A 26,525-nucleotide genomic window follows, 5' to 3' on the forward strand; every position below is an offset into this window, starting at 1 on the left:
TTATTTTAAAATGGCACATTCAAGCCACCTCTGCACTGTCTCTTATCACGCATTTTCTGGAGAAAAGGCCTCTCCTGCTTGTTATTTAGTAAGGGGATAATAAAAATAAAAAAGTCAGTGACAAATGGGCACTAGAAGCCTTGCTGAAATAACATGTGGATATTCTTTACCTCTTTACCTCAAACACTAAGTTGTTTGAGACGGTAGGTGAAACACACTGTAGCCCGCTTCAACATGATGCATGATATAGCCCACATTTCTTTCTATCCAGTAATGACAGGAACATATTACTGTCTACTAACTGAAAAATGGCTCAGGCATTTGTGTTTACTGATGAAAATTTTTTGAAGGAATAAACCCCCTTCTCTGTATTGTGGTAAGACAAATGGTTTTGAGTTAGGTTGTGTTAGGCCTGGCTGGACACAGCCTAGTGCCACAGAGGTATGGGGTGGGGGGTGGGAAAGGAAGCAAAACTGATTAGGTCTCTAGCTTATCTATTAGTAATCTTTGATTTTTTTCATACATAACACATAGTAGTGTTTCTACAGTTCTGAATTCTAAGTAACAGAATGGTCCAATGTTGTAATGAATATGCAAGCTAAGCAGAATGCATCTTTTGCATTCTTTTGCTAGAGCTTCTTTTGCTCTAAGGTCCAATTTGTGTCATTTCCACCTGTACCCAATGAATGAAGTCAGGACAGAAAGAGCCCAATAAGACAGGAAGGTTTTCTTTATTTTATGGTGAAAATGGCTGATAGCAGAAGTGCAGTGAAGAAATTAAGACTAAGCCAAGCCAAATATCCAAATCTATTTGACTAATTTGGTCTGAACTTAGGTGTTACAGGACTAAATTGCAAAGCTGTGATAAAGAGGTTAATTGAGAGGGAGAGGTTTAATTTAATTCACTTAAGAATCACAAAGGCACATTCTCCAGCTTTTGAAGCTTGCAAACATTATGCTCAGACCAGATTTGTTCAAGTCATATGCCTAAAGTTAAGCACTGACAGAACTTTCCACAGGTTTAGGCCTTAAGTAATGAAGTTCACAATCGTGATAATACATAGAGTGTGCAGTGGAAAACTAGGGACTAACTTGATGCCAGAAAGGTAGGATGCAATTTATATGAAGACTGGTCAAGTTTTTGTTCCCCCTGATTACTGGATGAGTACCTTTTAGGACTTGGCTCACCTATGACCTCTTTATACTGCACAGACCCTGAGTTAATGACTAAAAACCTCACAAGTAGAGGATTAAGTAGAAACTAATTCAAAGACATCAAAAATATTAGCTGTAGAAGAAACTACTAGTTATTGAGGGAAAGGAACGGACAGATGGACACATGGATGGATGGATGGATAATGGAATTGCTCTGCGAGTCAAAATAAAATGAGCTAGAAGGCAAATCAAGGTGTTCACAACTTCTCAGAACAACTTTCTGATATAATTATTTGTCTGAATCACACTACAGGTCGTGAATTGTTTTTCAGCTGTTCTTGTTATCCTGATGTTTTTATGGTTTTTTCCATCACTTTCTAAAAGAATCTGGGGGCTTCTTTGGGTTGGTTTCTTTTTGGGGGTGGGATGGGGGGTGGTGAGGTGAAGGGGGTTGGTTGGGGTTTTTTGGGTTTTTTATTCATTTGTTTTGGCCTTGTGGTTTTTTTTTCTTTTTCTTTCCCCAGTTAATTTCCAAACGAGTGGATTTGATTCTGTGTTCTTATTCTTTAACCAAAAGAATTAGAGCATCCCCAGACTGGTAAATTGAACATTCAGCTACAGGTTCAAACCTTTTACCTATCCATTTAAAAAAATTACTACTCCTGTAACCACTGGGAAATGGATCTGTATTCTTGTTACACACTTGTATAATCTAAATAAAAATGAAAACCAAAGAAAAGAAGGTTCTACGAAAATCTATAAATCTGATAGTGAATCAAATGATTCTGTATTGCTCTGTGATCTTGCCTCTAATTGATTAGTGTGTTTTAAGAAAGCAGTCAACTTTTCAGCACTCATCAGATCTTGAACTTGTCAATTCATTAATCCAGTCATGAACTGCTTCAGAAACTCCTGATTGTTTCAGAATTGAGAAAGTACATCCATATGGTGATATGTATGAATACATATTTCTAAGGCAAATCTAATAGCATCCCTGGCATATAAATATGAAATTTATGGAAATTACTTCTTTTCTCTTGGAACAAGCAAAAACCTCAAACTAAAACAGTTGTTTTGCTTCTTGAACTAGATTTTCTCCATTGCCCTGAGTTAAACACTTAATTCTCAGCACTGGAAAAAAGGGCTAAGCATAAGGTAATAAAGCTACTTGAAGCAGAGCTTAAGTGTACCAGTTTGCTGAAAAAAGTCAACAAAATTCAGTCAGAATCACTCATTTAAAGTGAATTTAATGGAAATAAAAAATCACATACATTTTTCTATTTGTTGTTTAATTTAAAAAATCACATATCTCTTACATACAATTAAGTACCAAATCTTCTACAATTAAGTACCAAATCTTCTGATATTCAGCAGTCTTAGCTACTGGGAAACTTTAGACATGCTTTGATTTTACAAATTTTGCTCTGTGCATGTATTCTACCCATCTTGTTTCCATTCCTTACTGCATGGCTCTTGGTCTGCAATGAAGAAGCTAAACAAATGTAAAGTTGCTAAAGCAGAGCGCAATGTTTTCTCTACACATAACTCCAGGGTTCATTACTTTTATGCCTGTTTTCACCAGTTCATTATGGGACTGTTAAGATGCACTGTTTCACAGACCAAAATTGCTGGCCTGAGCAGAGTTAGATGCCCTGACAGTAGATAGGCGATATGCAACAAGATTATCATGCAGGTACAGCTTTAAATTGGGCAAATAAAGTCTATTTTCTTCATTAACTAACTATTTATCACTGAATAAAATTACTGAAGTTTTCACTCTTTTTTAACAGTCAAATCAAAGAAAACAGCCTGCAAATTATGTGTGTTAAGTTGGAGTCTCACAATGTCATGTTTTTTTCCCAGATAGTGTCCTTGAGGATATTAAGCTTATGCTTAATTTCAGCATTATACTAGGTTTCTACATTGGGAAGTTAGTTAGATCTGTCTCTTTCACTTGATCTCCTTCCTGTTTGTTTTTGTTTAACTTGACCAATTTAACACAAAGAACTAAAATACCACTCTGATTGCTTTATATGATTATGAAAGAACATCCAGCTTTTATAACAATATTTTCCCCAGGAACAGTGCATGTTTTCAAGAAATGTGACACAGATGTGAGATAGTATCTTTCATGTTTTAGAGAAAACTACTATAGTATGACTGGATCCTGAAGTTAGGGACCGTGTAATGGATACAAAAGCATTTTCAGAGAAAAACTCAGGCTTTAGAGAACGAACAGCTGCATGAAAACATTATACAAGAAACAAAGAAGATTAAAAAAAGCGGAAGGGGAAATGTTGCAGTATTTAATCTGCCCTGGGGTAATTACTGGGTGGAAAGGGCTCTGGCACATCATCATCAAAGGACAAATAGGCCAATGTTGTTAGCAACAGTACTAGAAATGCTGACTACTCCATTAATGTTAACTTCCACTATTTCTCTGAAAGTGGCACTTTGATCCAGAACATTTAATAGCCAGCATGATTCAGACCTTTGTGAATACTGCTCACAATCCTCAGTGCTTCATTGATGAGGAAATTGGCTGACCTCTGTTTCAGTTGATCAAATAAATCAGTTTCCAGTTTGGTTTTGTATGTTCAGCAAAATGAACATACTGTATTGAATATGGCCTGCCATATTTTAAAATTAAGGTGTATGCTAGGCCTGATGTGGAATGGGGAATAATGCATGAAAGCCATAATATGTGGGATGAATCTTAGCCTCATTGAATCTAGGGGAAAACTGAAACAAAGCCATAGTTCCAATTCTGGTTTTGATTTGCTAAATAACCTCATGGAAATAATTTAATCTTTGTTTATTGTGCTCTCTGGCTTTGAACCTCTTTAGTCAATTGTGATAGTCCCTGTGCTAAACTGTTGACAGTCTCTTATTACCAGCTACAGAGCTCCTAAGCACAATGGCACTTTTATCTCAGTCTTCAGTTATCATCATCCTACATAAATAATAATATAAAGGCAGACCATCACAGGAAATCCACGAGCTCCACGAGCACTCCCTATTTTCACTGGGCCAGGTTGCAGAATTACTGGGGATAATGATCCGTACTTACACATGAACCCTCACTGAAGAGCTTTTGATAGCTACAGACAACAGCAAACACATAATACAGAAAACCGCAGCATCTGAGATGCATGGCATTGAAAAGAGTATATTGATACACAGTACCTATAAGCCAGAAAAGGTGGGAGAATTTAGAATAGGTTCTATCACTACATTCTTTTACTTGCACTTATAACACAGATTACAGCTGATAGGTCTGTTTCTGTGTCACAAAGCCTATTGAATGCTAACACTTACCCAGAGCAGGGCAATTTAGGGTGACAAGTGCTACTTGAAAAATGTCCTTTAACTTTCCTTAATTGTCAAACTTTAAGAGTTATCTTAAATTTAATTTTGTTGCATTTAAAGTCCAGCTTTACGATGATATAATTTATTTTGGACATTACAGGTGACATTGTTCTGCCTGTCAATGGAAACATGAAAGAGTATCATCATAATGAATATCCATGGACTCACATAAATCACTCAAAATACTTCAGATACGCACGGAGATTTTCCATTGACCCTGTAATGACTTTAATGAAACTGTTTCAACATAAGCTGTGTCAGCAACAAAGACATGAAATGATGGTGTTTCAGCAATATCACCTCAGCTTTTAAATGTTTTGGAAAAACACTGTTAATTTTCTTTTAGCAGTGTATCATCCTTCCCAAATTACAGTCTCATAGCACAGTGTAGACACCATATGCCAAGAACACATGGGATTTCTTTTTATATTGCTTCATAACATTAGGGAGCTATAGATATTACTTGGAACAAATCAAAGTTATTAGGAGTATGTATACTTATCAAAATGAAGATGCGAAACCACTGTAGCTTTAATTTAGCCATAGAAATGAAGGTGATATAGCTGACGGCCTGGAGGACTTGGACGGTGACTGTCATTTCCATCATGTCATTGCTACTCCTTCTAGACTTACTAACACTACTCCTTCTAGACTTACTAACCCTATTCCTGTTTAATTTTGTGGATAAAACCTCAGAGGACTTCCTTTGAACAGCTCAAGGCACCACAATTTTACGTCAGCCCTAACACTGGTGTAATTCCAGTGATCAGAGAAGAATGCCATGAATCAGGGAGGAGTTCAACATCTACCACGACATGGAATCAGACTCTTCATATCCTTTGGTAATCAAGACCTCAGAAAAAAACCAAACAAACACTCACCTAGTTCTAGTAAGGTAATTTTTCTGTCTCCTCTTTCCACTTTTTTTATAGTCTAACCTGCTTCTAAGTGAACTGTTCTTTGCTTACCAGGAAAGACTGGCAAAGATTCAGACTAGCTGTGACATAGAAACTTTTATAACTGAACTGTTATGGGATTTGGAGGTAGAAAAGAAGACTATTGAGAGGAAAAGGAGGTCTCCAGGGACTTCTGGGATTTGTGTGTGTAAAGGGTTAACCCTTGTCAAGTCTGCTTTATGAGACATAAAAAGAAGCTACAAAATATCAGATTAACTTTTCTATGTTTTATGTGAGAACTATTATTGTAAGACCAGAACACAGCTAATTAAAAGTACTTCAAATCAAAAGTAAATGTGGCTGTTTTACTCCAAACTATCCTTCATGTAATTGCTAAAAGTTTTAGATATTAACATCTACAATCAGCAATGCTGTCATTCCTCATTCTCAGACCATGCTCCTGAAGTTCTGAAATTAAAAGTTCAAGTAATTATGTGATTTATTGTGTTACAGGCGTACAGAGAAAACTTGTCCTTGAAAAGAGTGAAAGATTTAAACTGAGTATGTTACTGGATGCAAGAAAGAAAAAATGAAGTGTCAATGATGACATTTTAGTTGTGGTTTGTTGATTTGTTTTTTGTTGTTTTTTTTTTTTTCTGGCACAAACCCTCTGCATGGTGCATACTGGTAAGCAAAATAAATGATGAAAGTGTGAGAGAAGGAATTCCCAATCTTTCTTTTCTAAGGGTACCACATTTTCAAAGCCAAAACCTGGAAAGAAATGCCTTGAGATGACAGTGAAATCAGTGAAATAGCAAAATAGTCACTTTCTAGTGAAATTTCACTAAAGAGAGCTACGTGAAGTACGTTTTCCGCATGTTGGAAGGAGAAAAAGAGGATGCCTTCCTTCTCTAAATCCAACTCCCTATTCTGTTTCCAAACCCAAACTAACCAACTCCTTAACAATAGGTTACCAAGAAGGAGAAAAAAAGGCAATATATTTATCATTTTTTCCTGTTTCTATAGGCCAACTATCTTCATTCTGTCTGTCCTTGAAAGGTCTCTCTCCTCTTGCAAGCTCCACTGTATTTTCAGTTTTTTTTCCTTTGCCTTTCTCTATTTCTCACCACTTCAAAATTTTCCACTTCCAGTTTTCAAAATTAAAATTTTCCTCAATATGCCACTTACTATCCTTCATTTTCTATGTCACATGTACATCTTGTGGCTACTCTATCACCATCCAGTGGCAGTGCCTTTCATTCTTCTTTGCAGTGACCTTTTCTTTCACTCATTCACACATTTCTCCTCCATGGTGGGTGCCTGTCACTCAGACAGCAACATGAATGTGTTTCACCGTACCTTGCCCCTCTGAACTGAAGCCGCTAGTATGGACATTGGAGATTAGCAAATTTTTTGCTCAGTAACTTTTCTGTTCAATGCTTTGCATTTTCCTAGATATCCAGAAGAAAACCCTCAGCAGACAATTCAGTAAAGATAAACAAACTTCCCCCTTTTTTAATTCAGCATTCAGTGTCTCTACCTTCCCCTTTTAATGGTCACTGAAAAAACGACAAATCCTTCATATTTACCAAATGTAGGAGTGTAACACTAACCAATAATATTATTTTAAAGATAATCAAATCATGAGAACATTTTAGGTTTTCATTGCAGTTCCCTGAACTAAAATGAAATGAGAAAGGTATATCTATACCTCAGTGCTGTAGGCTCTTTTTCACTTTTGCTTCTAAGGGAATCCAAAAAAGATAACACATAACATGCGTTATTGAAAAGTTAACATAAGTGGAATTCTCTCATGGAAACACACTAATTTCTAATTCTAAATGAAGTTCCCTTATTGCTTGGTTAGTATTCATAGCAGAACAATCTAAATGTTATTAAATTAATTGCCTATTATACCCTTATTGAACAATTAACTCTGAAATAGAATATGATCCTTGATTTGGGGGGGGTGGGGGGGGTGGGTAAGTGAAATGTATGCTATTGATTTCAGTGTCAATATCCCAGTATTTAGAAGTTTCAGAATGTTCTGAGAAGTGGACCTAAGAAATGCAAGTCTATCCACTCAAGTCTGTAGATATTTGAAACATCGGAATATTCACCATTTTTTCTGTTGTTTTGTTTTTTGCATAGTACTGTACGCATCTAACACAATGCGTTGCTTGAAACTTTTCAGTTATGAGGAGCTTAAATAAATTTTCTTCCTCTACAGCAAATTAATTGCAACCTTTCTGTAAAAACAATGGCGTAGAGATACAATGAGGTTAAACCCTCTCCACTGGAATGTTTTTTTGCAGGATGGGATGGCAGGTACGAGAACTTGTAGCAAAGATTCAACAATGAACAAATTTGCCTTGCTACAAAAAAAATAATGAAAGCATTTTCTGCTTTGCCATGCTGAACTCATTATCAGAAGGAACTACAGAATTGGTGCTAAACAGCTGTGCTTTCATCTTCATCTTCATAAACTGAGGCAGTTTATACTTCTCTGTCTTCTAGAAGTGTAAACCACTGGCTGTTTAGGTGAGTTCATACTTATTGCTCAGCTAAGTCAATTATGTGGGTAAAGAGACCCAACAGGGACTTGACATGAGGGAAAGATACACTAAAGAAATGCACACTTACGTAAGTACAATACTTCAGTACTAACCCTTCATCAGAAGTTGTTTATAGAATCCAATATCTTCAGCACACCCCCTTCTTTGACTGTTTAAGAAGTCTGAACTCAGTAGGCTACAAGGTAACAGCCAGGCACAGATCTCTCCCCTGTACTCCACAACCAGTCTCAAACACTCAAAAATGTAATCCTTGTAATTAACAGAAAGTATCATGAACAAGCCACAGCTTATTAATGTATCTACTATTCTTCAAGGAGATACTGCAGTATATTTAAAAATGGCAAAGCTTTTGAAAGAGTAAAAAGAAAACAAAATGAAAAGATTTTTAACTATCAATGCATTACTCCCAATGTTTAATTAATACCAAACAGTAAAGAGGGTATATGCAGTCCAATGTGCAAACAGAATATAAATAAAGACTTCTAAGTATTGTCATTTTCTTCTGCCTTGTTTTTGCTTCTAAGGATAATGAGAAGGGAAATTATCTTTCCATATGACTCTTTCTGAGCTGGGTAATATTTTTTTCCTCAGAAATACTACTTATGATATTCTCTAATGATGCAAGGTCACAGAGTAAGCATTGCAAGGTAGTGTCAGTGCAAAGCTTGGGATGCACATCTGAGATGAAATTGCCTGGTGTAATAACATCTACAACCACACATACTAGAAGCTGCACAGTAGAAGACATACAATGTATCTTAACAGCTCTGGAGATGCAAGAGGAATTATACTAAAATCAATGTACTGCTGGAAAAGTGAAAGAGGGCACCTGAGAAAAAGCACATCTAGAGTTATTGCCAAGAAGTATTATGAAGGTGGTGGTAATAGCTAAAAAAAAAAAAAAGATGTACAAACCAAAGTATTTCAGATAATGAAAGTTACAGTAAAAGAAGACATACATTTGACTACTGTAGTGAGTCACTGTGTCCTAGCAACACCATAAAGGTATTTTAAAAAATAATTGGCAAGTGTTGAATCAATATCAATAGTTTTGCAATGCTAGCCACAGAACCTTAATACTTATCTGCCTTTTTAACTGTTGATTACAGCATTAAGGTTCTGAAATGGCTTGAGTATCCACATCTTAATGCCCAGCATGAAGTTGGAAGAATTTTGCTAGCTTTGCCTGCATTCTTTATCAGTCAAGGCTGATTTACAATTCAAGTGCTTCACTATAGGCTTGCAATTCTGCTCCTCATTGCTTAGTTACACTCTACCTGCAAACCTACCCAATTGCATCTTTGTTTATCTGATTCTGAGAATGTCTAAATTGTCCAAGCCATGGAGTACTTCTGAGCTCTTTGACCAACAATGTCCAGGTCTTGATTTGGGTGAAACCCAAGCATGCAGCACTTCTTCCTCTTATTGCTGCACCTTGGTGTCCATGGGAAGTAGCCTTGTTTCAGGAAGCAGCAGGAGCGGCTTTCTCTGCAAAAGAAGGTGAGCCAGAGGCTGGGGATCACAGCAAAACAGACAGGGGCTGTTTCCTCATTGACAAGGTGTGCATTTCCACAGTAGCTCCACAAGTAGGGTGAAGCAAGTCCAGTGAAAATGACCAGGGCCAGGCACAGAACACAGTGGTAAGCAGGAAAGCCTGTAGCAGGTGCAAGGTCAAGTCAGGAAGTCAAGGCAGAGGGGTCAAAGTCAGGATCAACAAGGTGCAGAGCTGGCACAGGCATATCTACAACATAGCTCGGACCAAGAGCAAAGGTCTGAGCATAAAAACAACTCCTGAACAAAGTGGGGGAGACCTCCAGCAAAGCTTCTCACAGCTTTTTCTCACATAGCTCTGATCTAATGCTATGCAACTGCACATATCAGAGCTGGCTTTGAGCACAGCCAGCTAAACCGTAAGGGTGGGGGACAAGATGCTGCAGAACCTCTGCACCTCACTTAGGGCCATGACATCATGGCTGCATGGATTGAAACAACAGGGTGTTGTGGCAAAGTCCTTGATCTGGACCATGTGAACAAGTGCAATACACTACAATACACCACTCTGTCGAGGTCCAGCCAAAAGTAACCACTCAGATAAAACATTCTTTAGATTTCTGGTAGGGCATTTTCCCGAGTCACATGACATGCCATTTAAAACATCACCACTATGCAATACCAATAAAGAACTTAATTTAAAAATTAAATTAACAAAACACACTTACCGAGAAGAATATTTCCATCTCTAACTCAAAGGATACCTAGGCATTCTTGGATAATGGTCAGTAGTGATGAGGAGAAGTAATCTTAGGCCAGAAAACCTCCTCCTTTGGGTTGCTCAACCTGTTTATATGTAATGCATTACAATGCAGCCAAATGCAAAATTGAAATAGGAGGCATCCTACCTCTGTTAATAAACACCTCTGTTGTGGAAAGAAGATAAAAAAATTATTTAGGGAGTTGCAGCAGACAATCTAAAGTGAGTTCCCTGTTGTCATGGTTTAATCCTAAACAGCAACTCAGTACCATGGAGCCGCTTGCTCACTACCCCCCTGCTTCCCAGTGGGATGGGGAGGAGAATCAGAAAAAGGCAAAACACATGGCCTGAGATAATAATAGTTTAATAGCTGAAAAAAAAGTGGGAAAAAAAACCCCAAATCAAAACAAACAAACAAAAAAACCCCAACAAACACACACACATACCCCTGCCCCTAACCTAAAAATAACAACTGTAATGAAGAGGATAGGGAAAGGAATAAAACAAATAATTGTAATGAAGAGGATACGGAAAGAAAGGAATAAAACCCAAGGGAAAAAAAAACAAGTGATGCACAGCACAATTCACAGTATCACAGAAAGGTCAGGGTAGGAAGAGACCTCTGGAGATCTAGTCTAAACCCCTGCTAAAGCAAGTTCACCTGGAGCAGGTTGCATGGAATCACATCCAGGTGGGTTTTGAAAGCCTCCAGAGGAGACTCCACAACTCTGGGCAGCCTGTTCCACTGTTCTGTCACCCCCAAAGTAAAGAAGTTCTTCCTCATACTCAGACAGAACTGCCTGTGTTGCGGTTTATGCCCATTGCCCCTTGTCATGTCTCTGGGCCCAGCTGAAAAGAGCCTGGTCCCATCCTCGGTGACACACTTGCCCTTAAGATATTTGTAGACATTGATAAGATCCCCTCTCGGTCTCCTCCAGGCTAAACAGGCCCAGCTGTCTCAGCCTTTCCTCATAAAGGAGATGCTTCAGGCCCCTCATCATCTTTGCAGCCCTCTGCTGGACCCTCTCCAGCAGTTCCCTGTCTCTCTTGAACTGGGGAGCCCAGCACTGGACACAGCACTCCAGGTGGGGCCTCACCAGGGCAGAGCAGAGGGCAGGATCACCTTCCTTGACCTGCTGGCCGTGCTCCTCCTAATGCACCCCAGGATCTCACTGGCCTTCTTGGCCACGAGGGCACACTGCTGGCTCATGGGCAACTTGGTGTTGAGCAGAACTCCCACGTCCTTTGCAGATCTGCCTTCCATCCAGCAGGTCAAACCCCAGCCTGTACTGGTGCATCGGGGCTTGTTCTTACCTCACACTTGCCTATGTTGAACTCCCTGAGGTTCCTCTCCGCCCAACTCTCCAGACTGTCCAGCTCTCGCTGAATGGCAGCACAGCCTCCTGGTGAATCCACCACTCCTCCCAGTTTGGTATCATCAGCAAACTTGCTGAGGGTACACTCTGTTCCTTCATCCAGGTCACTGATGAATAAGTTGAACAAGTCTGGGTGCAGTACGGACCCCTGGGGAGCACCGTCAGCTACAGGCCTCCAGCTGGACTCTGTGCTGCTGATCACAGCCCTCTGAGCTCTGCCACTCAGCCAGCTCTCAACCCACCTCACTGTCCCCTCACCTAACCCACACTCCCTGAGCTTACCTGTGAGGATGATATGGGAGACAGTGCTGAAAGCCTTGCTGAGGTACAAGCAGACAACATCCACCACTCTCCCCTCACCTACTCAGCCAGCCATTCCATCATAGAAGGCTGTCGGGTCAGTCAGGCATGATTTCCGCTTGGTGAATCCTACTGCTCACCACCCGCTGACTGATGCCCACTCAGTCCCCGAGCAGTGATCAGCTCCATCACAGCTGAAACCTGGGCACCATTGTAATATGCAATAATGACTCAAAAAGGCTAATATGATCCTTTAATGTGTGAGGTTTAGAGTAATGAATGTGAGTTGGGCAATTACTATATCTCTCTATATAGCACTGGTGAGAACAGTATAATTGGACTACTCCGTGCCATTCTGATTTCCACACTTGAAAGAGTGTTAGAAATTGGCAAAAGTGTTGCAACGGCCACAAATTATATCAGTGGAAGCAGTCTGAGGAGAGAAAAAACCCTCCAAAGTGTTAGTTTGCAAGCTCTGTCTATAAGCTGAAATCTGGTTTACTTATTTAAAAAAAAAAAAAAAAGTTACTATTGACAGGGATAATTCCTGTGTTCTTAAATTGATAGGAAAAGATGTACCAGGAGCCTAGAAGTTACAAGCTAGATCTGGAAAGTAGAAGCACAAGTGTTAATGCTATGTAGTAAGACTGATAAAAACCTGAATAAACAACCAGTAGAGCTATGGGTTTTTATCTCTTGGACTGAGTTTCCAAATCGAGATTGAATGGTTTCCTGCAGAGGCATAGAGCAGCAGAAATTGCACTTCAGTCAGCAAAAGCTTGGTGTTTAACAGTGCCTTTAGGAAGTCCAACAAGGGGAGGTGATGGTTCCAGTCAGCCTTAAATTCTCCGAATGCCAGACCAGCCAGCGATGTTGTCTGGCTGCAGCTGAGATAGATTAAGATGTTAGCACTTCTCACTGTACTTTGGGCTATCAATGACTGCAAGAACACTAGTGATACCAACATAACTGCTGGGTGACTCACTAATCCAGTTTGATCTAGGTTAGCAAAATCCCTTCTTTAAAGAGGGTGAGCTAACCTCATTATTTTGACAAAACTGAAGAGGTAGTCTTATCTCATCTGCTAGCAGAGCAGAATGCCATATGATTTTCCTGTTAGCTATAGAATGTGTGTAGATTAAGAAACCTGGTGGACTGTGATTGAAGCAAAGAATGTAGCCAAGGAACTGCAGAAGTTATTTAAAGGTCATATATATTTGAGATACAGATTTTAGGGTGAACCTATAAATCATCTATGCATCTTTCAAACACATGTATGAAGAATACTAAAAAGGAAATGAATACATTTTCTAACACCATAACATCAACTAGATTTAATGGGAAATGGTATCACCAATTCACCAGAAGGGCAGTATTTTTAAATATCTAATTTGGGTGAAATATGTCTGAATTAAAACCTATGGAAAGATGTATGGATTTTAAAAGCCATCACATTGATTTTCACATAAAATGCGTGTTAACTTATAAGCCTATTTGAATGTAATTTTTTATTAGCAGTATATCCTCTGATATTACTCACAAATGTATTTGTGAACTTGTCAGTCTCAGACAATCAGCTGCAATAACATATGTATTTACACAGAAATTTCAACTTAAGAATCAGGGTAATAGATACATAGCGTTCTATTGACACTGTAGTGCTAGAATGTGCTTTATCCTTTACGCCACAGCCTTGAACAGTGTATTAAAGAGCTTAATTTGCCAGCTTTTAGCCTGTTGTTCATCTGTTGTTCTGTATCAGCAATGCATGCTTCAAGGCAAATAAATGTAATAAGCTCAGTAATTGAAAGTTATTTCTACACTAATATTTTATAACTAAATTCCCCTATCCAAGTGTCATTAGCAAGAGTACAGATCAATTTCAGATGGTATTTAAAAGACTAATTTAAAAACAAATCTTGCTACAAGCCCTTTCTCCTACCCCTAGTGTTTCTCTCAGGCTTTAGGGTTTTACCTCCCTGAGGGAGCAGTTCCACACGGTGGCTGAGTGGATCAATGGCTTGCAGCAGTGGTCCTGCTCCTTCCCCTTTCTCCTCCCACTCCTGGAAGGGAGGCCAGGCCACTCCTTTCCACATGCTCTGGCACTCATCTCATCCCTACCTGACTGAGTTCAGTAAACTGGCAGAAAACTGTAAGTTTTTTCTTGACAGGTTAGGTATTTGCTGAATCAGCCGAGCAGAATTCTGCTGTATCACACGAGTGGCACAACTTACCAGGTTGGGCAGAAACTTCAAAAGTATCACTGGGGAAAAGAAAGAAAGGAGGGCACATTTCAAGGTATCTCATATCTCTGCTACCTTTCTTGTAATGACTGTTATAAAAATGCTGCCAGCTTAGTAAAAGTATTTGGCTCACCTAGGTATCCAGGTGAGTGCCAGAGCTGGCACAAGGAAAGCAGTGGCAGCAAGCACGGCTTTGGGAGTTACCTTTTTCAGCTCCAATGAGCCACGAGATTAGCTCAGCTGGCCTTATGGGACTGGACCTTTAAGCATGCCACACTGGCAGATGTCTGGGAGCTGTACAAACTCACTTGGGACAAAAAAATAAACTGAAATGGCCGACCCCAACAACATACCTAAAGGTACAGTTTTAAATTGCTGAGATCCACAGATCTTTACAGAGCCCAAAGATCAATTAATCTTTTTTTTTTTTTTTTAAATGGGAGGCAGCTGAGTGCCTTCCTGTAAACTGAAGTATTGCTTCTTTTCCCCTAATCTTTCTTCCCTGAAACCTAGTTGCATTAGCTCAGATGAATTAGTATATGGGTGCAAGCAAAAAAGGTCTGGGATATGTGAATGCCATTGCCACACGATGCAAAGCATTGATCTGACACACAAAAAAACCTAACCAGCAAACCAAAAAAAAATAAACAACAAATAAACCCCAACAAACAAAAAACCAACCCTTTGGCATGTTTAGGTCTGTTTAAGATATATTGAAGGGTTGACTTTGCACCATTACTGTTTATACCAGATTACATCACCTACTTTCAATTAGCTGGCAGAAAGGTCTAAATCTGGTATAAACTCTTTTTTATATGCTCTGGCAAACTCCATAAAAATGTCATTATATGCTCGTCCTGATCCAGAACACATACTGCTAGGTGAGCTGGTGGTGGGATACAGTAACACAGTCAAATCACAGCCTTAGGGCAGCTGCAAAAGTTCTGTAAATTCAGGTTGGCATCTCTTGACTGGGTACACTTCATCTGTCTTTGGCTCAGGCAGCACCAACAGGCTCTCAACATGGTCCTCCTGGGGAATCCATTGCCCATCAAGGAAGGAGACAACAGTGCCATCAGGAATACATGGTACAGCATATGGGCAGAAAATTGCTCATGGTGATACTTTTTCCTTAATCCCCACTTATTTTCAAGTAAACGTCCCAGGAAAATAGAACTATGAATGGTGGTCAATCTAACAAACGGACAGTCATAATAGTAATGCATAAAAACAACAATATATTTTAATTCCAAAACCTTGTTTTAATAGAGTATTCATCTTTTACAAAAGGCATCTTGCTATTCATATCCTTATAACAATATTCCACATGCAACCTTTTTTTTTCAAAGAAAAAATTAACTTCTTTTGTCCTAATCACCAAATCAAGCCTCAGTTTTACATCTGATCTTAAGATCAAATTTTATTTTTCAGCATTTATAGTGGAAAGAATAGTAGGTATTTAGAGGATATCAGGATGCAATTCCCCACTGGAAAAGGTCTCTCTTAAGCTAATGGTACACTAAAGCACTGACAGCATAAAAACAAATGCTTGTTTGGTCTTGTTCTGAAACCAAAGTCTTGCCCTCTGGCCAAGAACCAAATGTGCTACCAGATGAGTGATACAGAGACATTGAAAAGCAACATGAAAGAGTAAGACTGCCAAGACTGCACTGTATCACCTTCACATCCAAGGCTTTTGTCTGAGTTAGAAAAAAAAACTAACAACCAACCAAACAAAAAAAACCTAAATGGCAAAACACACACAAAAAAAACCCCAGCCCAAAACAAAAACAATCAAAAAAGCCAGAAACAAGTAATCCTTTGTCTGGCAGCATGTAAATCTATTCATGACTGTACCACAAGGAGCTTGGTAATACTCATGTAACATTATATCTTTCAGCAGAAACCAAACACATCCACTTTTTGCTAAAAGTGTTTTCATGCATTTTCCATCAAAGCACAATTACCTGTCTGTGAGGGATTTTGTTTTCTTTTTGGTTAGAAACAGAAAGCTTTGTTGCCTTTAATTTAGCTTGAATGCTATGGAGAGGCAGAACTCAGACTTGAAAGTAAAGACTGTTCAAATTGTTAAATATCAGCTTGAAAAACACAAATAAATATTTCTAGGACATTCTTAGTGTTTTAGCTGGAAAAGAGGTGATCTACCCTGAATAAAATGCCATGTACATTAGGTAACATTAAGAGTTAGAAAGAGAGAACATGAGTGCTTACATGCACTTGTGAGAGAAAGAGATACACTTATAACTACTGTAATGTAATTTTTGGCATTGCATAATAAATCATTTCTGTTTCAGTACTGGATACCCATTTTGACATAGTTATCAAAGATAAAGACTTTCTGTATAAGTTGGTTTAGAAAATGAACTGTGTCAGCAAAGTCATATGACAGTAGAACTGCATCTACATTTGAGGTGTGGTTGAAAAAGAAATGGCTTGCAAAATTAAATACCTGCAACCAGTATTGTTACATCAGAAAAAAAAATATTATTGTAGACCTGGTATAAAAGTTAAATATTGCCTTTTTCTATGGCCCTATGTCAGTAGCATCCTCTCATAAGAAGCAGAACGATCCCACAACTGGAGTCCAAGTTCAAAACTGCAAAGCCAATGATCCGTGTCTCAACTATACCATGCTTTCCCATAGATACTTTCCAAGTTGCAAACTCATAAAAACCACAGTTAGATTCCACAGTCAGTCCAGTAATACGTTCTTCATGGGAAAAGTGCTACTGAAGCCAACTAAAAGCTTTGGGATGCTTATTTTCTAAAACTGGCAAGATTTATCTCTGAAGTTTGTGGACCCCTCCTCCCCCCCAAAAATCCTACCAAACCTACCAAAAAAATAAGAACAAAAACAGACTAAAAAGGCAGAAAGAAACCCTCTAAAATCCTGACATGTTGAGAAAATACTGAAGAATATAAGAAACAATTCAGCATGGCAAGAAAGTGTTCTAGAGAAATTAATGTTTTCCTATTATCAGTGATACTTTTCAAATGAAAAAATAGTTAACATTTGATATTATTAAATTTGCTTTGCAATTCTAAGCAATTTTTTTTTCTGAAAGGATGTTTGGTGAAATGGCATTGTACTCCAGGGAACCGACTGACCTGCCTGCAAACTGTAGACATCATGTCATTGGTGCAATGTAACAGTTCTTCACTTCTGCAAAGCCAAAAAAAGCTTTACAATACTTGGGTCTGTGGAAAAAAAAATGCATTCCACAGGTAAAACCACAGGCAATTAATTTTTGGACAACCTGCATTTACTTGAGGCAGATAACCCACCAGTGCTTTATATAGCTTTACATAAAAGTGCCTTTTGTGTCATTTGTAAAGAATATTGCTTCTGAGTTGTGAAGTACTTATAGAGAAATGACTATACGACTGTATAGCCATGTAAGTGGATTGAGTAGAACTGACTTTACAGTGAAAAGAAATTGCTGAGATCCAGCCTAAAATTATACTGTTTCTAAGAAAGCCAAAGCATTCAACGGTATTTGCTTAAAAAACATGTATACTTTTATTGAAAGAAAATGCAGATTTCCAGGGGTGATTTAGGCATCCCTTGGTAGCAGGCAGTGATGGAGCAGGTTTCTTGCAACTGGCTCCTTTTTCTAAATCTGTGCCCAGGTTCTTCCAGTTTGCACAAAACATAAAATGTTTCCGTTGTAGTCCATATACAGCAGACAAAAGTAACCCTACTTTCTGTAGCGATTAAGTATTCCTCTCTGTTGCACGCATTTTTACGGAGAAAGTAAATGTGCTTATTTTTCACTCAAGAGTAAACCCACATTTGGACAACTGCTATTCCCTTATCCCTGTTGTGTAAATATCAAGGCCTGGAAGCGTTGTTTCCTTGCTTTGGAGTCCATATGCCACTTGAAGGAGATGGGTCCCTGAAAATGGATATCTAAGTCTAGGAGGAAAGATTCATTTCAGGACAAGGGGAACCTGAAAGGCAAATGGAAATGTTTTAAATCGATGGACGGAACAAGGTGAGATCAGAAAGATAAGCCATGCATTGCAAAGCAGAGGAAGGGAATTATTAATGGAGGATGGTTTCACAGGGGATCAACATAGATGCTGCAGGGGGTGCCAGCCCCAGGGCACCATAACGGAGCCTTCTTTGCACCCCAACCTCACAGAGCCACCTGAGCAGGAACATGTCTGCTTCTCCCTCCCTGCGGAGCAGCACTAAGGTGTTAATTAGGCACATGGGGCATCACTCCATTGGACAGGCATATGCAAAAGCCCTTGGTATCATTAGTGGCATCTTCCTTTTCGCCTCCTGCGGGAATTATTATTAGGACCAGTTGTGCCCCCCTCCCCCCCGAATATGACCTTTCTCCTGTCCCAGGCCGCTCGGCTGCATGTTGGGAGGGCGGCTGGGACGGTCGCCAAGTCTCCATGTAGCAGTGAGACCCCGCGGGGGTCTCGGGGACAGCGGCAGCGGGAGCTGCCCCGCAGGGTGGCGGCGCATGGCGGGGGCAAAGCGACAGCGGTGTGAGCTCCCCTTCCCCTTCCCCTTCCCCTTCCCCTTCCCCTTCCCCTTCCCCTTCCCCTTCCCCTTCCCCTTCCCCTTCCCCTTCCCCTTCCCCTTCCCCTTCCCCTTCCCCTTCCCCTTCCCCTTCCCCTCCCCGCCCTGCCCCGCTCAGAGGAGCCTGGGATGGATGACACACACCGGGACGGGGCCCCGGAAGGATGGGGAGCGACGGGACGCCCCGCGGCCCCGCACCGGAGGAGGAGGCGGGCGCTCGGCCGCTCACCGCGCCGCAAACCACGTAGGGGGCGGCCCGCTCCCCGGCTCCCTCTAGGTATCGCTGTCTCGGGAGGGGAGGGGAGGGGAGGGGGAGGAGGGCTGGCTGTATTTTCGATTTTTTTCCCCCTCCTCTCTCTCTTTTCCAGCCAGTGAAGTGTGTGCCCCTTTGATCCGCTGGTACAGCGCCTGCGGCTGCACACACGCACACGCACACAGTCGCCCGCCGGCTATAAATAACTTAGGAGCCGGGCAGAGGGCGAGCAGTGCGCGTCTCCCGGCGGCCCGCAGCTGCAGGCACTGCCACCGCCCCGCCGTACCCCCGGGGCGCCGTACCCCCGGGGCGCCGTACCCCCGGGGCGCCGTACCCCCGGGCGCCGTACCCCCGGGGCGCCGTACCCCCGGGCGCCATGGCGTGCCTGGAGCGCTGCCGCTGCTGCGCGGACAGCAGGCGGCACAGCAGCATCCTCTACAACATCCTCCGGAGCGAGGAACGGGAGGCGTCGCCGGCGGGGCAGGGGCCGAGGCAGGGGCTGGCGTCCCGCGGCTGCCCGTGCGGGACAAGGCGGCGGGTGGCCCTGAGGAGCCCGCAGGTGGCATGCAAGGCGGCCTCGGCCGTGCTGGTGAAGACGCTGCGCTTCGTCCAGAACGTGCCCTGCTTCCAGGAGCTGCCACTGGAGGAGCAGCTCCTGCTGGTCCGCAGCTGCTGGGCGCCCCTGCTGGTGCTGGGGCTGGCGCAGGACCGGGTGCACTTCGAGACGGTGGAGTGCGCGGAGCCCAGCATGCTGCAGAGGATCCTCACCACCCGGCGGCAGGGCGAGCGGCCCCCGCCGCGGGGACCGGCACCGGGCCGGCCGCACCGCGGCCCCGACGGCGGCGGCCCGCACCTGCCCTCGGCCGGCGAGATTCAGGCCATCAAGGGCTTCCTGGCCAAGTGCTGGAGCCTGGATATCAGCACCAAGGAATACGCGTACCTCAAGGGGACGGTGCTCTTCAACCCGGGTGAGTGCCGGGGGGGCGGCGGGGTCCGCCTCACGGGGAGGCGCGGGGCGGGCGGGCAGCGGGCTAACGGGGGGAGCCTGCTCGTACCCCCGGCCAGGCGGGGCGGACCCGGGGCTCTTCCTCAGGGGGAAAGAGGTGGTGGAGGAGGGGGGCGCAGCGCAAGGTTTCACCCCGCTGTCCCCTCCTCACGGCCCCGGCTGCGGGCCGGGAGCCGTCGCCTGCTGGAGGCGGTACAGCTGCAGCTGGGTCGGGGGCCCCGGCGGCGGCCGCCCTCCGCGGAGGCTTTCGGCCGCCAAACCAAACCCGAGGCAGTCGCTTGTGGGGAGCTGGGCGGCAGCAGCCCTCCCTGCTCGTTTCCGAGCGGGGCGCCTGGCAGCGCCTCCTCAGAGGGGGGCGGCTGGAGCGGGGGGAGCCCCCGCCGCCGCTGAGGGGTAAGCGTGCTTACCGGGTGTAGGTGAGCTTTCCCGGGGGGTCTGCACGCCGTGGAAGGCAAGCAGGAGAGGGCTCAGGGCTTCCAGCAGCAACGTGCTGTTTCGGCTGTGCGTGTAGCGTTTGCTGGGGTTGACTTGCCACCTCGCGTTGCCGAGGCTGCCGCAGGTGCCGCGGGTGGTGCTCACGGCCGTGCCTTACCCGGGGGCGGCGGGTGGGCTGCACACGGCGCCCGGCGCTGCCCTGCGACCGGGGGGCCCGGCCCGGCCCGGCCCGCTCCCCCCGCCGAACGGCCGGCTGGCCTGGCGAGGGGAAACCGCGCTCGCTGTCCTTCAGTGTCCTCTCTAGGTGGTTCACCAGGAAACTCTTGTGTTGTACACTGGAGTTCATGCTTCTTGCCACTTGTAATCTGGAGCTACTCAGAAACTGTTGCCAAAAGATGCCTGAAATGTGAATACTACATTTTGTGGAAACGAACAAGTTAACGAGTTATTTTTATTGTCTTCCTCGCTGCTTACAGGTTGCATTTGCCACTTTAAAGGTGTTTTGGAGAGCATTCTTCAATCAAAGTTTTTATCAGCTAATTTATTTAACACTGAAGTGAATGTTGGCAAACGTATTTCAAGTCTGTGTAGTGAAGAGGAGTATTGAATTTCCAGAACACCAACATGATGAGATTTTGAGCTGCAGTTTAAAATTTGGCATGTTGATTCTGCATGCGAGAAGTCCTCTAGCAATTTTGTTTGCTTCATTCCTTGTGTGATAAATACAACCTGTAATCTGTTAGTAGTTGTTCTGTAAGAAAAATATTGTTTCATAATCAATACCTACGTAAACAAAATAATTTATTTTTCTTTTCAGACCTACCTGGACTGCAGTGTACACAGTACATTGAAGGACTGCAGAGGGAAGCACAACAAGCTTTAAATGAACATGTCAGACTCATTCACAGAGGTGATGAAGCCAGATTTGCCAAGCTGAATGTTGTTCTATCCTTGTTAAGATCTATTAATGCTAATGTGATTGCTGAATTATTCTTTAAGCCCATCATTGGAGCAGTGAACATGGATGACATGCTTTTGGAAATGCTTTGTGCAAAATTATAAAGGCATGTAAAATAATGAAAATAAGTCCAATGCAAAGGAAGCCCTAGAGCAGAGTAGTGTAAAGTACTGTAAATAAACTAACTTATTGTTTTTACATAGATAGTATTTTTGTATTCCATAATAAATATTCTTCAAGTTCTGAAATTAATTTTTATTAAACACAGTGGGTTTGGAATAAGATTACAGTCATCAAAACAAGCTTTAAGGTTGTGGAGAACGTTCATATTCAAAGTCAACTGGCTATTCTTTTACCATGTCTTTGAATAAAGATCACGCTATGTTGTACTTTCAAGGTGAGTACTCCCTGCTTTTTCAAAATAAGCAGCAGTCGAGGTTTACATTTTAAACATAGCTGCCATACAGAAAGGGGGAATGAGCAAGCCATTTACTTTGCATATTTCAGATATATTAGAATAGGGTACAGTAGCCACAATTCTGCTCATACTTGAAATACTCGCTCTATCAAAGGTTACTGCATTCAGTGAACTACCTCTATTGACTTTAACAGAGTTGAAATCTATAAAGAATATTAAAGAAAATAATGACCTAAGGTTTTCTACCATATGGGTAAGATGTGTAAGGGATATTTTGAGGCTTAATGAACCTTAAAGTAGCTTGATCAACTGTAATACATTCAGTTCAACACATGCTGGGCTCCAGGAGAAGAAAATAACCCTTATTCCCCCAAACAACAAGCAAACAAAAACACCTCTAAAAATATCCAAACAGCAAATGCTGAACAGGGGAAGGAGAACTACTGGTGCAGACTCCACTCTTTTCTTTGCTTTTCCTCTAGGTAATTGCTAGTTGGATTTCCATAGCCAGATTCATCAGACCACTTATTCCTATAGAAATACAATGCTGAAATGTGGGATACCACTGGTACATCCAGAATTTGTCAGCTGACATGAAGATGTCTTAATTAAACACTGAGCTTACATATTTATTTTTTTGTCTTGGACTTGATCCAAGTTGTGGTTTCGCTGAAAAAAAAATTCTTTAAAAAAAATCAGAAAGGGAAAATCAATGATTTAATTAGGATTTGTTTCATGGTTTTCCTTTCTCAGCATGTAACCTTCTAGCCTTTCTCGTGGGGAATACTGGTAGAAAATGGAGAGAGAAGTATGAATGCATTCCCAAAGTAAAATATATTAGTAACTCCATGTATCATTCACATATATATTTTTGATTACCAGTAAGAGGTGTTTTAAAAAAACACAATTAATAAAGTTGAAGCAGTTCCTCTCCTTAAGAGGAGGTCTGCAGGGGAGAAAGGAACGAGTTTGAAGAGCTTTCTTTTGCTGCCACCTTGCGCAAAGGATAATCACAGCCCCTACACTCAGGTAAGGAGGAGGGGGGTCTCTGGTTGTCTTGTACCTATGTGGATAAACCTTGTAGAAAATGGAAATGGTTGGAGAGGTAGCCAAAGGTTCCTAGGGGGACAAGTTCACCCATAACTGATATCACTGAGGTTTGTATTGCTGTGGTAATAACCATCGCATCATGGACTAGGATACTGTCACTGAACAAACAAAGCAAGAAACACAGCCCCCTTTCTGAAAAGCAATGGTGTAGCCTAAATATACACTATTCTGGTGCTTATTTAACCAGGTAGGGTTGTGTGCCCTGAGGAGCTCCCCAAAAATTCCAAAGAGCAAAAGGTGTATAAATAAAACACTCTTCACTACCAGTCCAGACTTCAGACCAGATCAGACCATAATAGAGCAGACCGTCTTTGTGTTAAGTTGATGCTTTTATAAGTACAAACATGCATGTACACATATATAGCAATACAAACATATACATATGCATATGGAGAATATTTACTGTGTATGTATAAATGTACTTTTAGTTGATAACAGCTTCTGAGCTCATCTAACAACTCTGTAACATAAATATATGTGTATGTTTCCCTTTTTCTCTGTAAACAACATATAAGCTTACAATAGTTAACTTTCAAGGATGCCTGACAAAGAAATCTCTTTCCACAAAAATGCAAAGCATGATAATCAAACATTTAATTAGTGGTTAGTGGCAGATGATGAATCTTGGGTAAGAACTCAAAATTTCAACAGCCTCAGATCAAAACAACTTCATTAACACTGATAATTTGTTAATGCACACACTAGTGTTCAGATTTTTCTGCTGAGTGGCAGAAGAGATTTGTTGGCAGTGTTCCTAAGGATTAATTGTAATAGCTGAACCTTGGTCACCAGCAAGGATTTTTCAGCTAACAGTCACCTTGAGACAGTTTGGATCTATTGTGCCACTAAATACAAAAAGTTTTTAACGACTTGGGTAGACCTGCTTACATCTCCAGGTTTGGTATCTGAACAAATTCTGTATTCTGCGCGATTTTCTGAAGTTGTCGGGAGAAATATTGCTTCTGTGCACAATTAATCCACCTTGAACTCACTGTACTTTATCATATTTCTCTTGGATCAGCAATACTGTTAGTCATTTCAGTGTTGTCTATTCAAGTGGAAGCACCTGGGAACAGTAAGTAGGAAATCTGCATGGGAAAAACAGTTTATCAAGGCTTTCTGCAAAGAACAGGCAGAATGTGTCTCTTCACAGGTCAGAGGAACAGGAATGATGAAGCAAGAAATTAAAAAAAGACTCGTAGGAGGAATCAAGCTGAAGACTTGGAGAACCATGCAGGAATGGGAGAGAAGAGACTGGTATAGTTCTGGATCAGAGTGGGTAATGATGGTAGTGTGGGGACAATGTGCCAAGAGCTGACTGGAAGTAGGTAGAGAGACATTGTAACTCAAGGAAAGCCAGAACTTGAACAAAAGGGTGCCTGTGGGAGGACTCTGTGTCAAGTCCAGAAAATATTGCAGAGCAGGGAAGAACCTAACCCAGAAGCTCACACAAGAGGACGACACAGGCATCCTCATCAGTCTGCTGGGACTGGGTGGCCTGTTCTCTTCTCCAGTGGTGCCACCGCTGAAGAAGAGGCCATAGTGGCAGCTATGCAGGTGTGAAGCGCAAGCTGCTCAACCTTTGTGGGCATATGGTGCTTGCAGACATAAGCAAACTACTCTGTTGCCCCAGACCTTTGACCTTGGGTGCTCTACAGCACAGTTTTCTACTGGGTAGAAGGACTGGGCTAGATCCTTTTCTGCCCCAACTTTGTCCTGTGCAGGGTGAGTGAACTCTGAATTGGATAGTCTATGTGGCCATGGCTGTGACACAAGAGATGATCTCTCTGGATAACCCTAGCAACAGGGGTAGGACAGCCTGCTGGAGGCCTCAGGCAGGTAGGGCAGAATGGAAGGCTGGGCACAGGAGAAGGGTGCTGCCATGGTAATGTCGCCTTTGCTAGAAGGGGTGGGGGTCAAGACCCTCCCACAGCTTCAGGTGCCCAAAGGGCTAGTGGACAAGACCTCTGCTTGTCAGCTATCTGGGACTCCTGCAGAGGCAAGAGCCTGCCTCCAGCCCCGTCTTCCGCTGAGCAGTGCTGCGCTGTGCTGTGAGCTCTGCGCTGTTAGACGCAGCGTAACATTTCTCCTTGAGCTCTGACATGTACCAGTAAAGACCGCTTTCCACTTCAGATATCAACATGATTTCTGAGGATTTTAAAACAATTTATCTGTCTGCTCTCTATCCCTGGCATTCTGGGCATGAATCTTCTCATGAGCACATTTTTTTTCAGCCCTCCAGGATGTTAGAGGCGTTTTAACTAAGAGCAGCCTCCCAAGCAATTGAATCCTGCAGTCCCCACAGCGACTGTCTCAGATAGAAGCAGCGCTGTACAAAAAGCCATCCCCACCCACCTCAGTTAGATGCCCATCGCTTGTGGTCAGGACTGCGACACCAGCAGTCCAGACACTGGCTTCTAATCACAAAGCACCATTCTGCAGGGGTTACTGCTGCATGATGGCCTTTTCTCTGAACAGATCTGGGAGAGGATACTCTAGAAACCAACTTGCATTTTTAGTTACTACAGTTATGAGTGTTTCTTTTAGATAAGGAAAAGCATGGCATTTATTTATAATCTTGCTTTTCTAAGTTTAGTATGTAATCGTTGTTATGGTAGTCTTTCTAATAGTTTGCTTTAAATCTTGCAGCCTTTTGCTATTGTGGGTAGGCTATGAATGCTGTTAATGCTTAATAAGCAGTAACTGTGCTCCGAAAGGTGGGGTTCTGCAACTTAAGTTTTCTTGTTTTGAATAGTCCTCATATACTGACTTGAATCTAATATACTGTCAGTCATTTTCATCTCTTTTCAAAAGACAGAATTTATTCTTCTAGTGGACCTTCTGGGCATTGCCATATATGGCAAAAAATAAAATAAAATAAAATAAAATAAAATAAAATAAAATAAAATTTCAGAAAGCCAGCTGGTGATCTGTTTTTCCTTCACTGAAAATAAGTCCTGAATAGCTTAAGCAAGTATTATCTCAAGACATTTTGAAATGTTGAGATGCAGCTTGAGATCTGCACACATATTGCCTTAACATTGTTAAAATTTATTTAAATTACGGATGTCTAGTATTTTAAATCTGAAACGTACACAAGTAAGATTCAGTATCTAAAACATAGAGACTGGCAGGGGAACTTTGACAAAAAGTCCTTAAATCAGCAGGCACTGTGAGGTCACAGGGCTATAACTTGTTAGCTGGCACTGTATACAAATCCACAAATCGTTCGCATTGTTGCTATAAATCAGTGGTCATTTCACTGCTTGTGTCAGCAATGAAACTGGCCCAGCTTCTTTCACAACGTGGCAGGTGTAGGTAAGTAACCACACAAGTGTTTATACAAGCACACATGATATACAGACACCTTTTCTTCTATGTATACTTATGTCATTTATTTTCTATAAGGAAAGTTACACTAGTTTCACATTCAGAAAAAGAACTTGTTCATTCATTTTATATAACCAATCACGATTTTGTTACATAGGATAAATTTCACCTTGCTTAAACTGAGCTGTCTGAAAATTTGACATCCAGTCTAGTCAGGGCATCTAGCTCTGCCTGGAGTGGATGGAGAGGCATTGAGCCCTCCAGATGGCGTTTGATCCCCGCATACCTATT

General features: G+C 41.9%; 1 protein-coding gene across 2 annotated transcripts; it reads left to right on the forward strand.

The window, feature by feature from the left end:
• The first annotated feature begins 18,863 nt into the window (after positions 1-18,863).
• On the forward strand, positions 18,864-25,745 carry NR0B1 (nuclear receptor subfamily 0 group B member 1). Of its 2 annotated transcripts, XR_008731140.1 has the most exons (3): positions 18,864-19,945; positions 21,236-22,823; positions 24,058-25,745. XR_008731140.1 is itself a non-coding variant. In XM_055703322.1 (2 exons), the coding sequence occupies exons 1-2, from the start codon at positions 19,354-19,356 to the stop codon at positions 21,478-21,480; spliced, it is 837 nt and encodes a 278-aa protein (XP_055559297.1). In that variant the 5' UTR covers positions 18,864-19,353; the 3' UTR covers positions 21,481-25,745. The 2 variants fall into 2 exon arrangements, 1 of the variants encoding a protein (XP_055559297.1); XM_055703322.1 differs by having other exon boundaries at positions 21,236-25,745.
• Positions 25,746-26,525: the final 780 nt, after the last annotated feature.

The sequence above is a fragment of the Falco cherrug genome, chromosome 2 (assembly GCF_023634085.1).
Source record: "Falco cherrug isolate bFalChe1 chromosome 2, bFalChe1.pri, whole genome shotgun sequence".
Taxonomy (NCBI): domain Eukaryota; kingdom Metazoa; phylum Chordata; class Aves; order Falconiformes; family Falconidae; genus Falco; species Falco cherrug.

Coding starts and splice junctions, on each gene's coding strand:
- NR0B1 (XM_055703322.1), top strand. CDS start 19,354: ATGGCGTGCCTGGAGCGCTGCCGCTGCTGCGCGGACAGCAGGCGGCAC. Junction 19,946..21,235: donor GACGGTGCTCTTCAACCCGG/GTGAGTGCCGGG, acceptor TTTTCTTTTCAG/ACCTACCTGGACTGCAGTGT.